The sequence below is a fragment of the Benincasa hispida genome, chromosome 7 (genome assembly GCF_009727055.1).
Source record: "Benincasa hispida cultivar B227 chromosome 7, ASM972705v1, whole genome shotgun sequence".
NCBI lineage: Eukaryota > Viridiplantae > Streptophyta > Magnoliopsida > Cucurbitales > Cucurbitaceae > Benincasa > Benincasa hispida.
This window is the reverse complement of record NC_052355.1, coordinates 6,476,927-6,492,002: the sequence shown is the minus strand read 5'-3', so window position 1 is coordinate 6,492,002 and position 15,076 is coordinate 6,476,927. Positions and strand designations below refer to the sequence as shown.

Sequence of the window (15,076 nt, the reverse complement as noted above, 5' to 3'; positions counted from 1 at the left end):
ATTAATACTCATTAAAGACTAATTTTCAAGTATATCATTAGTATATCAATATTCATTCTAAATAAAAGTTAAAATATAACATTGATAGTATATCAACATTAAATCAATATTTTAAGTATAACACATTGGTGTATCATTAATATACTAACATCTTAAGAATACATTTGTTCAAATATATCGACGCCCGTTTAAAATTCGATTTCATATATAACCTGTATCAGTTTGTGAACATTCATTTAAAATGGTCCTACAAGACATTAAGCCATTATGAGTTGACGATAATGTATTAGAAAGACAATACTCCTAAACAAATGAATACAAAACTCATGAACACTTGTTGGCTAATAAATTTACTCTCTCAATTGCATATTTTATATTTGTAGATCAGTCAATTGATATTTCAAGTATAAACTATATCAAAAACACCATTAATATGCATGTTCATACACCCCATTGGGGGTAAATTTGAAACAATAAAAAGAAAATCATGACTTCATGTATCTTTGCATGTATATATATATATTTAAGTTTTGTTTTTTTTTTTTGGCTATTCTTGCAACTGTCTAAAAATTTGAGAGATAACAAGCTTAAATTAAAAGGGAAAAAAACGAAATGGTTTTCAATGTGCCAGAATGGTTAGCAAATAAGGTACAAAAGAACATAACAATCACAACATAAAACATGAGAGCTTAGACAAATTAAAAAATAAAATAAAATAACACTTTTAAAAAATAAAATAAAAATCTATGCATACAACATTAGCACTTCCTAAGAGAAGGAATAAAAATCTTACCGAACACAGTCTGTAAGTCTCCAGTTATAAGATCATTGGGTGTATTCTCTTAATTTCCATCTCTGCTAATCTCACACTAATTGTTGATCAACTATCCACAAAAGAAACAGATACAAAAACGGACCAAATATGAACATATTTAGTTTAATCAGTGTTTATACCTGGGAAGCCAGTACAGATTTGAATTCAAAGAGCATACTTAAATGCACTCTGATTCATTCAATGAGGGAAATGCCGAGCGCGACAGCCATTCCAAGTACAAGTGAAACTAATTGAAATGCAGTTGTTCTTATAGTTGATTTACTGTTACTATTCATTTCGGCTAGTACCCCAGCTACCGCAATGTATATGAAACCACCCGCGGTAAACCCCTGAGCATGTGCAAATCGAATCGATAAGAAACCGTTCTAAATGAACATAATAGAATTTTAGCAGTTATTTCTCACCTCAATCAAAGATGAGTGTCCTGGATCCGTCCCCATTAGCAGTGCCTACGGAGGTCATAGAAGACAGATAATTGAATTGTGTATTCATGTTCATGGAATGTTTAAGCTGTGCGTATGATGAAACAGTACTTACAATTGCAGTGCCGGCAAGAGCCACAAGTGCAGAGAGGAAGTTGAAGAAAAGGGCTTTGGCAACACTGAAACCGGATCTTACCAAAATACCAAAATCCCCAATCTGTACCAAAAGCAAACATTCGAAATCTAAATAAACACATTCAACGAGCAGCGGAACATTGTAAAGAAGATGACATGTTGCCTCATAAGATTATACTGACAAAAAAGGAACTCAGGTTCATAAATCATGGGTGCTGCTGTCGCCGCCATGTTGTTCAGTTCTTTAATGGAAGACTAAAAATGCTGACCGGGGACTAGTGGGACAGTGCAGTGCATAGTTATATAACTTCCTAACAAGCCTCAATCTTAGATCAACTATTGACCCAAAAGCTTAAACTAATAGGTGAAGGTAAATTTAATATTATATTATCCACCTCCTCACAAGGTAGAAGCATATAGTTCAACCAGCTACTGATGGTTTAATTGGCAAAGCAGAGCAGAGTTTTAGTTTTCATTCGTACCTCCATTCAAAATATTAGAAAATAGACAAACAAGTAGACGATTTAACTAAACCACTACAATCAGATTAATGGACACGTTAATACCTTCCAATTGTATAAATTTCTCTAGCTGAGATTTACCATATCACGCAACAGAATAATCTAGTATGAAGTACATGATGAAGCTACTGTAAAGGAAGAACATTTGCTAAAGATATTTTCTGGATTATGCGACTCTACCTACCAATCATGAGCAAGCTAAGGGACAGGCAAAAGGAGGAAAAATCTAAAATCCATTGTTTAAAGTTAGAAACTTTCTCGAAACTGAGATAAGTAAAACGGAACTCCTAGTCCCAGGGTTAAAGATGGGCGCCTTTGTTAAAAAAAAATTGGAAAATAGAGAAAACAATCTAATCAAACTAAATATGTAAGGTTAACTTAAGGGAGCCTGGCTTGATTTGTTGATTTTACCAGAGGATATTATCATTTTCAGCTACCAAAGTGATCAAATGAAATGCCTGATAGTCCAATAATGATAGTCAAGAAAGAAATGAACCTCTTGCGGGAGTTCATGTGCAAGCAAAAACACTGTTCTAGACCATCCACCAACAGATCCATATAGCAAGAAAGCACTTCCCAAGGCCATCCCATCAGTGAAATTGTGCTGCAACGCCAACAAAACCCCTCAAAATTGAAGTTCGATCATTCTTAAAATAAAAAACTAAAATGGAAATTGAACACATGGAAGAATTGAGGCAAGGAGAGAAACATACAACACCATCAGAGAATAGATTAAGATAACCAAACACTAAATTTGACGGTGTCTGAGCTGGAAATTCTTGCGAGGATTTGACATCAGCAGTGGGGCCATTAGCAGCAACTAGATTTTCCTTATCATCTCTGGACGCAGATTTTCCATTTCTCTGCATAAATCTAGCAAGTCAGAGAAGATATATCAAACACTCAGGTACTTGTCTAATGTAATCCATATGGATAGTAGTTTAACCAAATATCTATGTAGTAACATTCCACAATTTATATGAACATTAAAATCTCCGCAGTTACCGTTGGCGTGGGATTTTTTTTTTTTTTTTGGTTTTTTGTGTCTCATAAGAAACAATATATGGAAGTGAATATTGTCAAGATGTCGACCAAAATTGATAAGAAAACCTTGCAAGCACGACAGCTGAAACCATAAAAATCTGAAAAGATGGGTTTTATTATTAAAAAAATAGAAATACAACAAAATAAGGCTCAATTGCCAAAAATGGTTAGAATATTGATGGTAAAAAGAGCCTCTTCATTCCTCACTGGAAAGTAGGAAACAATGTGTATTTTTGGTTAAAATACAAGTATGAAGGAGTTGAAGCCTCAAAAATTTACGAAAGACAGCCAGTACATTTTTAATTGAAAAAGAAAGGAACGTATATCTCTCTTAAAGAAAACAACAGCTTCACGCCCAGGAGATTTCTTTGGAACACAGATCAGTCGAACATACAGTTTAGATCCAACATCAAAACAAACACATGGGCAGTTTGTTCCTTAAAAGATCAATCACAAGTTGGTCATTTTCGTTGTGTCATACAAAATCTAGTACCAATAACTCAACAGCTTACCTTCTGAGGAACGGATCTCTGTGGAGCTTCTTTCGAGTCATTTGGCAATCCATCCAACAACTTAGCTCTGCTTTTTTTGTAAGTGGTGTCACAAGAATCACTATCATCCTTCAATTTTTTGTTCTTATGGTGGTGGTGATGACCATGACTCCCTCCATTTCCTCCCTCAGAATTATCTTCTACATACCTCACTATCTTCTCTACAAGAAGAAAAAGCACGATTCCAGCTGCAACACCCATACAGTATTGTAGTTACTAACAAAATGTTTTACGCCCAGATTTCATTTTTAAAAGAGGATCAGCAAAATCTATAATATCAGGAAAGTAGAAGATGATATCAACAAACACAAAGTTCTTATTTTTTTTTTATGCATTTTTATATAACATCTAATATAAGATGAATTTTAACTCATCTTTTTCTTTTTCATAGAACAATGACTTTAATAGCATTAACACACAAACTAAAATATATAAATATGAAATCAGACGTAATCTCAATCATGATTGGTAAGGAAACGTAGAAGTCTTATGAATAGGACCACACTGTAACTCTATCTTCAAGAGAGCACACTTTTCCTGATAGCTTTCGATTTTCTTTAAGAAACCATTGTTTAGATAGGTAGCCACCATGAGATTTGAACTCATTCCCAAAATGCCTTTTACTTTTTTCGTATGCCAGGTACTACTATGTTAATCTACAGTAGGTTTCTTTGTGATATTATGGTTTGTTTAGGCTTCATGACACCATTGTAGAACGTACATTTAAGCATTTCCACTTTTCTTTTAGAAAAGAAACAATTCCGTTGATAGATGAAATAATGAGGGAAAAGCCGAAACGCCTATTCATGAATTACAAGAACGTTCTCCAATGAGAAATTAACGAAGAGAAAGATGATAGAACCCAAATATATTGAAATATAAACAGTAACCAAACTACAAGATAAACCAACTAATTTGAGGTACTTGGACCCTCCCAATCTAGAGATCACTCTCGAGCTCTAGATCACTCACCAAAATATTACCTATCTTCTTCATTCCCCTCTCCCTCTTTTTTTCCCTCCTTTAAAAGGGAAACAAGACTTTTCATTGATAAAATAAAAAGAGGGCAATGCTCAAAAATACACAATATAAAAAAACAAAGGAGAATAATAAGATAATAGAGAAAATTTGAAACTTAACGAAAGAACTAAAAGTGTTTGGATACAAGTTTCCCGTCCCCCTTTATTTATAACAAACAAGTATAACAAACTCCATAGCTAATTACTAATATAACTTTAATACTCTAATAACACCCTAATACCATTCCTATAATAGGACTATAATCCCTAAAAGGGTGTTAACACTTACACCAATACATAGCATGGAAAAGAATCAAATACATACAACAATCAAAGGAAGAGAATGTTTCAGAAAATTCTGGCATTTTGTTCTACCCCAACAAAGCCAAAGAAAAGTTGATGTAGCCTAAAAGATAAAAGAAAGAAATCTCCAATACTAAAATCAAAGAACTTTATTATGAATCAAAAGTTTTCAATACAAGTTGAAAATTATTCTATTCATAGAGAATTGGAAAGCAAACTAATCCTTATCCTAATTAATCAATGGAAACTAATACTAATCCTAATAAACTAATCCTAATCCTAATCCTAATCAACCAAGAAAAGTAATCATAACTCTAATCAATTAAGGATTTGACCAAAATTCCCTAATTTACTCTAATCTTTCCTACTACATTAAAAGTTCTATTAAGAGCAAGCCATAAAAAGTCTTATTCGCACCACGAAAATGGTGCCCACCAAAATTGAAGAAGCTGACAAAATGTTGTTAGGCAAGGTTAGGGACCAATGATGTCCTAATACTAGGAGCAAAGGAACAAGCAATTAGTGACGAAGAGTCTCAGAATCTGCAGTAACACATACCGGACAAGGAGGAAAAAGGTTGATGTATGAAGTTCTCTGTTGTATATGATTAATTGTGTTTATAGCTCCAAGGCTAGGTTCCCTAACAAAGATTTTAATCATCTTTGGATATGCATCTTCCAAATCACCAAGTATAGATTATTCAAAAAAGCCTCGTTAATATCTACAAGATCATCCCTAAGAGATTTAACTGCAAAAGTATCAGAAGGATCAGGAGGCCAAGACTAGTAATCATCGAGGTTTCTTAACCTAATTGAAGAGAGAAGAGAGAGATTGGCTCATTTGGATATTTCCAAATCAATTAAGATTCAGACAGAGGCTCAAATCCCAGGCAGCAGTAGATAGAATTCCAACGTCAAAAAATGTGATATTTGGATGAGAAGTCAAAAAAGACGAGAAAAGGCAATATCAATAGCTCCATGCTCCACAATTCAACCAAGAATCATCCCAAAATGAAATCAACCTACCATTACCAAGACGGGCAAGCATAGCACATAACAAGATTCAGAGTTTAGCAAATATGATGCCAAGGTGACTTATATGACCCCCTCAGTATGAGACTAGGCCAGGCCAAACACACAATCAAACTCAGAGATGTAATTATGCATAAACTTCTCAAATATTCTTACAATCTGCACACAGTGCTAAAAGGGAGAATAAGTAAACATGGGTCTCATTCAAGACAGAAAATCAAGATAAGCCTACCAGCTTTAGAGGATAAAATGTTATTCCATGAGGCTAGTCTCTCTGTAATTTTGTCCATCACTGGGTTCCAAAAGGAAATGGATTTGGGATTACTTCCAAGAGGAGACCTAGGTAAGAGGGAAAGGAAATTCGGACCAAGATTCGGAATCTGGATTCAGTACCTAGTGGCCCCGGCATTCCCCTACGACCTGGCCACACTATCCACTTGTCTTAAACTGCTTCTAAGAGTGAAGACTATCCCAACAAACCAACACGGGTCTTTTCAACATGCTTTATCCTCACATGTTTCCTAGGAAAATCTCCAGGAAGTCACCCAACATAGAATTGTTCCAAGCTATGTAGGCTTAACTTTCGGAGCCACCAAAAAGGAAGGAACACCTTGTTGATATAGGTAATAATTTTCAATTCCTTTAAGCCTTTCTTAACCAAACATCATATCCTTAGGATCCCTCTCATTCAAATGTGATCTTGATTCATTCATTTACCCCTCCTAAACTCCGATGTTACATGCTCACACCAGCTTCTGCCTTGGTTTGTCTTTGAACCACATCTTACTAGGAGAGGTTCGCTCTGATACTATTTGTAACACCCCAGACTCAAGATTTGAATCGTGATTCGAAATTTGGATGGTCCCAACATTCCTTTGCATCCCCTATGACCTGGTCATGTTATCTACTTGCTTTTAACTACTTCCAAGAGTAAAGACTACCTCACAAGCCAACACAAGTCCTTTCAGCATATTTTGTCCTTATATGTGTCCTAGGAAATTTCCTAAGAGATCGTCCAACATAGAATTATTCCAAGCAGGCTTAACTTTGGAGTTCCTATGATTAAGCCGCCGAAAAGAAAGATGCACCTTGTTGGTATAAGTAATATCTATCATTTGGTTGTGATCCCAGTTCATTCATGTACCCCTCCTAAACTCATGAGGTACACTCCAACTTCACAACCTACCACGTCCACCCAACTCCTGCGTTTCTCATCATCACAACTAAGCCTCAATTTGGCATTTGCTCCAATTCATCTTAAAACTAGATCACTCTTCAAAGAACTTCACAGTATGATTCAAATTAAGAATGAAACTTCATTTACAGAGCATAAAAAATAGTGTCGTCGAGAAACTGAAAGTGAGAAAGAGCGACATTCTTCTTTCCAACCTCAATAGGCTCAATGATTTTTCCTTCAGCACTCTAAAACGAGCCACCTAGAACATCCACATCAAGCAGTAAAAGAAAGGAAGATAAAGGGTTCCCTATCTCAGACCTCACAAACAACACTTTGCCTCTAGGGCAACCATCAAGTAGGAAGAAATGACTTACGTGTCTCATACAACTCTACATCCACATCCACCATTCATACCTAAAACCCTTCTTTTCTAAAACCTTATCCAAGAATGACCAATCCACATGATCGTAGGCTTTTTCAAAATATTTTAAGAAGCATTCCTTTTTTTTTTTTTTGTACGTCTGTAATCCTTAATACCCTTATTAGCTATAAGAGCCTAATCAAGAATCTCTTTTCCTAAAACAAGGGCCCCTTTGAGACTCAAAAACCATCGACAGAAGCACCCTTACAAGGGATTAGCCAACACTTTTGCTAGGATTTTATAAACACTAGTAATGAGACTAATAGGCGTGTATTCCTTGTCCTTGTTAGCATTTTCCATATAAGAATAAAGCAGACAAACGTTTCAGAGATGGCCAAAGCAAACAACAGATACATATCAGACCATGTCCTAGTATGCTCTCTATTCTCCATTAGTCTTTCCATAAGCATCTAGTATCGATAAATTAGGTACCAACATAATTGTTTAGCAGCAAACAGCATAAAGAAGTATAAATACAGATGCCAATAAAGTAAATTTCCTTAACAGAATTGGATATATATGTCCTCGAAACAACTGAAACACAAATAAATGCACTAAAAAGCACCACCGAAGTTGTTCACTCATGAAAGAGAACTTGAAATTAAGTTTAGTGTATCATCGCAAGTTTCCATTGACAAATATATTTAAATATAAATATAAATAGTAAAGCCTAAAATATAAATATTAAATCTTGTTTGATAACTATTAGGTATTTGGTTTTTGAAAATTAAGCTCATAAACACTATTCTACGTATAAGTTTCTATGTCCTATTATCCAATTTCTACCAATGTTTTAAAAAACCAAGCTAACTTTTGAAAACTAAAAAAAGTATTTTTCAAAAATTTGTTTTTATTTTTAGAATTTGACTAGGAATTCAAGCGTTTCTCTAACAGATGTGAAAATAATAATTGAAAATAAAAACAATAAAAAAGAAAATTAAAAAAAAAAAAGAGCATAATTTCAACAACAGAAAACTACGGGTGCGCTTCCTGATCCATTTTCTCTTAGTAGTCCCGAGTTGTTCTCTTTTGGTTTTTCTTCATGCTCTTTGTATAACTCTCTTGTATTTTGAGCATTAGTCTCTTTTTATCTTATTATAATAAAGAGGCTCGTTTCCATTTCAAAAAACAACAGAAAACTAAAAACAATATTGTAATCAAACGAGGTCTAAATAACTCCAAAAATATAGAAACATAAACTAACTCCAAAGTTAAAAATACGCAAGTAAAAAAAGAACATCAACTAACTTCAAAATAAGTTCGAAAAACATTAAAAAGAATACAACTTTGTTTTCAAGACTTTTTTTCTAAAAAAACAAAAAAAGAATACTGCTCAGTACGAAGTTGCTCATGTTCAAGCTTTATCATGGTGTTCTCTCTTCAAGACACTTTTTTTGACAAGATACAACATTTTTCTTTCGTTAAAAGTATGGAAATAGACCACTGCTCAAAGATACCAGCTCCAAAAGAAGCAAAAATAAACAAGGCAGAAAATAAAAAGGAAGAAGAAATCACCAACAAAGTAAAAAATAAAGAAACAAGAATCAGAAAGATTAAAACTAGAAAAGAACAATAAACCCAGCGCAGCTACGATATATATTCTGAGCGGAAACAGAAATGAAAACACCATGAGAGAACTAAACAAATAAAATTCAACAAATGGTCAGGGTTGAAAGAAAATGAAAAGTCACCTTTGATAAAAGGATATGTGTACGAGAGACAGAGAGAGAGAGAATGGTGGATGTCGTATATGATATTTTGAATAGTTTGGTTATGTTAAATTTCTTTTTGATGAAAACAACTACTTTCATTGATAAAAAGTGAAAGAATACACGGGCAAACAAAAAACAAGCCCATCAAAGTATCTCAAAATCAATCAAATCTTTTCATTTTCCTTCTTTCTTTCTCTCTCTCTCTCTCTTTTTTTTTTTTTTTTTGTGCATTCTCTTTCTTTTTCAATTAGAAACATTCAACCCGGGTTTACTAATTCTTGAATCGGAATGATCTGATTCAATAACAAGTCGCATGATACGGTACCTCGAATTGTGATGCATGTAACTTCTTATCCAAAACCATAATTTGATTTGATTGCCTCCATTTCGATTTGAATCCTATGATACATGTCGTGTATCGTATGATTTTAATTAAACTCAGCCCCACATTTACAGTTGTAAGGCATTAACAAGGCAAGTTCGTCTACAAGAACTAACAACATGAAGAATGAAACAAGGGTTTATAAAACGCAAGGTATGAAACTAACCGAGGACAGATATTCCTACAGAAAGATCTTCCAAGGTATGTGCATGTGAATGCTCATCTCCTGAATGACTATGATGGTCAGCGTGTGAATGAGAGTGCTTGCTACCACCTGCCAGGAAAAAAGCAATCCCTTGAAAGATTTGATCAAGCATATAAATTTATTGCTGAATCTTGGTTTTTCTCATCATAATAAAGACCATATGTTTCAGTAATTATGACAGACAACTTTGCATCGTAGACTCTAAGATATAAAGAAAGGGAGGATAGGACATTCTCTCATCAAAACCAGTGGAGTTATAAAGAGGCTATCAAGAAAAATAAAATTACAGACTACATATTGATAACATTTTACCGCCTGAGGACAAGAATAAGGCTATTGTCAGTTTTCCTTCTTCACTTCTATGTTTATGTTTACAAATGCACCTATTCTTTCAAAAATCAAGACGATGTCTCCACAATAGGTGATCATAACATTCGACTAAAGGACATTAGATTTCTTCTTGAAGGCATGAAATACAAAATGTTATGCATCAAGAAATTTGAATATCATTAGGTAAGCACCCTTGAAACTAGAGCTCCTAGTACCACCACATATCTTTTGAAGAATAAATGCTCCTGATCTTCACAGCCTCTCACAAAGTGAGAACTGTTGAAGATGGATGGCCAAATCAGGAGCTCTATTTTACAATTAAATATTACATTAATTACAAGAATACAGAAGTGGAACGGCAACATATCTTTCCAAATCTACTCAAAAATCAAAATTAATACAACAAATCTCCCATCAGCATTGAGTGAAGGAGAATAATGACAAAAGTTCTTAACTAAAGCATACCAAGAAGATACCACAAGCCATAACAGTTCCTAAAATGAGGGATCTTTCTCCTTTCAAGTAGGGGATCTTTTAAAATTCACTGGTTATTCTAGAGAAAGAAAAAGCCCATAAGACAATCTGATATTCTTGGCCACTTATTATTCTTGTTTTTGTTTTTTATAACAAAACAAAATTTCTCATTCAATATTGAAAGTTGCAACAAGCATACCAAAGACTCCAAAAAGGAGATTACAAGAAAGCTTTCCAGTCATAACATACATCATTGTTAGAAAATTTGCAAAAATCTCTCACACCCACCAAGAAGAAGCCACCTTCAACTTAGGCTACGTTTGGCATTGTGCTAGCTGTGTCAAAAAGCCATTTGGAAAAAATCGTAACCATTTTTTGCATTTGGTAAAATTAGATTTAAATCAAATCCATTAAAATCACTTTTAAAAACACGTTCATTTCACGTTGACATTAAAAGCATTATCCTTCAAACTTTTAGATTCTCCTAAAATCAAGTAGAATTTTTAATTTATATTTAATTTCCAATTTTATACTTTGAAAAGAATATTTATTTTATATATTTATCTATTTCTCACCTAATCAAATCTATTTTCTATTTTTCACAAGTGTCATCATTTTAAAAAAAAAGTATATCATATTCATTTTTTAAAATAAAGCTATTTTCCTTAATATTAAACAGTTAATTTATAACAAACAAAATTTATCATACTAAATAATTATTTAAAATTTTAAATTACAAAAAAATTAAAAAAATGTTTGATTATAAGTCTATTTTAGTTATTATATCTAAAATAAGATGTTCTTGTATTTATTAATCAAACACTCTAACCTACTTTTTCAAGTTTAAGCTAAAATTTACCAAACACAATTTTACTTCTTTTCACATCTATTTTTCTAAAAGCACAGCTGCCAACAATTATTTTAAAAGTTACATCAATCCCAAACGGAGCCTTAATCAAATCCAACAAAACTCTATGAAACCATAAAACTTACCTTCAAACATCCTTCTATTTCTTTCATCCGAAATACCCCAAAATAGTGCTTTAGTCAGATTAGTCCACAAAACCTTTGCTTTCTTTTGGATCCCCAAAGAAGCTTAACAAGTTATTGTTAACATTTGCATCAAAAACCAAAAAATCACAAACACAAACACTACACAACACTGACAATGTGACACATCAATTTCTGAATAATTGTCCAACCCTATCCATTCTAAACATCACTTGAAGCTGAAATCCCTTTTTTACCCTTCTTGGAATATACTTTTGTTAGAGGTTTAACAGTAGCATGCTCATGTCAACTCCCTTTCAGATAATCATCTCAAGACTACACCATATTTTCAAACCTATGACCCATGGAAAGGAGCACAATATCAGTACATGCACACCAAAACAACCCGACATTCTCCTTGAAATTTCATCCCCAAATTGCTTCACTTCTTAACTCCAACCAACACATTTATTGTCCAGAGGTAGCTCACTAAGTCTCGTGAAGCCCACAATTAATAGAAAAAACCAACACCTTGCTTGTATTTCCCCCTTGGCACACAAAACACGTGTATGCAGAGTGGCAAGAAGTTAGTCACCTCTTGAGACTCACAGAAGTTGTCACGTAAACCAAACTCTTAACATAGTACTGTGTACCCACATAATGTGACTTTAAGCCCACATTTTCTTGCCTTAAAGTCAAAACCCAACCTCAACTGTTGGGATTGTTATACCAGGCATCCAAAAGTGCCAACTGCCAAGTACAACGCGGAGATGATGTAAGGTAACATGTACCCCATATTTATGAATTATATGCATGCAAAGCAGGCTTGCACTATCTGATAGAAGGTAGCACAACATCCTAAAATGAAATCAGACATTACATTAAATAATGAATAGATTCCCGATGCATTTTCAACTAATAATTACACTTTACAAACATTGCATACATCCTTCCACATTTTTGTACGTGTTGACCTCTGAAATTATAGTAGGAAACAAAATAATAACATAATTCAAATTTATGGAATTAGGGATGCCATTTTCAAGTATTGAAATGTCATCCAATCTGTATCATACCAAATGCATGAGGCAACTGGTGAAGAAACGCATCCCCTAACATAGCCCCTGCCTGCAATAGAATAATTTCAGTTCAAATGAGCACCAATGTAGAACCTAGAAAATAGAGACACCTGATCAATTATGGGGTAGAACCTTCGATTAAAACATTTTTCAGTCTTTTCTCCTTCCAGATTTTAATAAAAAACTAGTCTATATACTGCTATGCATATTTCCAAAACTCAACTTTATGTGTTTAGGTATTTCTAGGCTAGCATATTGTTGAATGTTGGAGAAAATTCTTTCTTATTCCAAAATATAAAAGACAAAAGAAAAATGCATCATCGGCTTATTTGCTATCAGCACATCAGGAACCTTTTCATATTTCACACACCTATACAATAAATTGAAATTTGAAACTACAAGAACTAGAAACAGGAAAAAAAAATTATCTGAAAGTGAAACTACCACTTCACATGCCTTATAAATGTACCAAATATCAAGTTAATGGCATTTTACTAATATCAGAATCAGAGAAAAAAATATCAGCATTATGAAGGTAATAGCCTTGACTGATATCAGCATTATAATGACATGATATGTTTCGATAATAATCTCTTTCCAATTAAGAAGTTGAGCAATAAAAGACAAAGTCAGGATAAAATATTAAAAAAAAAAGATGTGGTAAGAAAAAAAAAAAAAAGGAGATCTCCACTACATCACCATATATGACCAATGTGAACATGAAACCCCAAGACCCATGCTTCTACTCACATAGCAGAAATATTTGTATCATTTCACCATAGTTCATAATAAAACCAGATACATACAGCAGTCATTGGAATCAGACTTCATAAATCAACTTATATGGAACAAAGAATTCCTATCAGGAATAAGAGGCTTAGAGAATCTAACCCCAAATAAAGCCAATGAATCCACAACAGCTTTCGATGGTTTGCCTCGAACTGCAATAATTCAACATTTCAGTTCTTGTGATGCCACAAGCCTTTTTTACGAATAAAAAACCACTTTAGAGTCAATTATGTAAGCTGGGAGATAAGAAATTACATGTGCATTTAACGCAGAATCACTCACCAAAAATTACTGGCAAGAGTATTAGGCAAATAAGAGATGCCATGCTAATCAACAATGAGCAGCCCAATGCACGAATCCAGAGACCTATGAAAAAAATTACAAAAGATACATCACTGGAAAAACAAAGAAGTTTTACTTGATACAATTACTATATACAATAGGCAAGAATGGCACTTGAATCAGTTCAGCTGCAAGCCCACCGAAGAACCAGATAAGAACAAAACAACATCAATGAACATTAATGGTCTTTCATCAGAAATAAACAGGAAATAAGTTTAAACAACTCATATACATTAGTACTGTGAAATTAGAAGACTCCTTAAAGTCAAAGCTAGAGACAACCCCCTTAGTCCCAACAAGCATAGCATAACTGCATAACTCCCATTTCCTACATGATTCTTTCTACCTCTCCCACTTAAATGTCCATCGAATGCCAAATGCTTTACACAAGTAAGTAATTCACAGTCCTATATATCACGCTCCAGTCTCTGTAATTCTAATAAACGAGATTAAGAAACTACCTACCTTCCCCGATTAAAACAAAATACTAAAAATTACAAGTTTCCCGAAGACAGATCCAACAAGGAGCAATTTAAGGAATTACCCAAACCAGAGAGCTGGGAAAATCCAAGACTATCATGATCATGAACGACATAGGGCCGTTCAAATCCATAAAGCTTCATATCCTCCTCCTCCGCCAGCTCCTCCGGTAGCAGCTTCGACGTAACCGACACATCCTCCTCATGCCGATGGTGATGGGCGTGGTGTTGATGGGCATGAGTACACTGATGATGCCCGTGGGAACCATGGGCAAAGCTCAGATCGAAAAGCAGGGAGAAAACAACAGCAGAAACAAAAATAAGTGGGGAAACGGTGGGATTGGGCATTATGTGGAGGGAATTGAGAAGAATCCGGGTATGGCGGAGGATTGAGGGAGAGAATTGTTGAGGAAGGGATTAAGAGGATTTGCAGGTGCCTTGAATGGTGATATAGCAAACGGCCAGTAAGAAGAGTAGGATTATGCCGACTATGATGCCGAAGGTCACTACATCCATTTTTTTTTCTTTGTTATTATTTAAATTTTCTTGCGTGTGTGTGTGCGTTTTTAGTAGTTAAATGTAGAGAGGGTTTTAATGGCGGTCTGAAAGGAGATATTTCAGAAGCCCTAACGCTATGTTGGGGATGGTACCGGCAACCCACTTTCAAAATATCAATCAAAATATTCGATTTTACGGAAATATTTACCAAAATATTGTATTGATAGAAATTTTGGGGAAAATTATTGAAATCAATGAAAATTATTATAATTAGTCTATGAAATTTTGATTGTGGCTTAGATAGTCTATAATTGATCATTTTTAATCACAATTTCTA

The 15,076-nt window shown here is 34.1% G+C and overlaps 1 protein-coding gene across 1 annotated transcript; it reads right to left on the bottom strand.

Annotated features, from left to right (window-relative positions):
* Positions 1-698: 698 nt before the first annotated feature.
* Positions 699-14,866, bottom strand: LOC120081518 (IAA-alanine resistance protein 1). The gene is made up of 11 exons (XM_039036474.1): positions 14,307-14,866; positions 13,703-13,786; positions 13,523-13,572; positions 12,629-12,680; positions 9,720-9,827; positions 3,470-3,696; positions 2,627-2,776; positions 2,410-2,517; positions 1,373-1,474; positions 1,240-1,284; positions 699-1,164 (listed from the first exon to the last, which is right to left on the bottom strand). The coding sequence occupies exons 1-11, from the start codon at positions 14,587-14,589 to the stop codon at positions 1,009-1,011; spliced, it is 1,365 nt and encodes a 454-aa protein (XP_038892402.1). The 5' UTR covers positions 14,590-14,866; the 3' UTR covers positions 699-1,008.
* Positions 14,867-15,076: the final 210 nt, after the last annotated feature.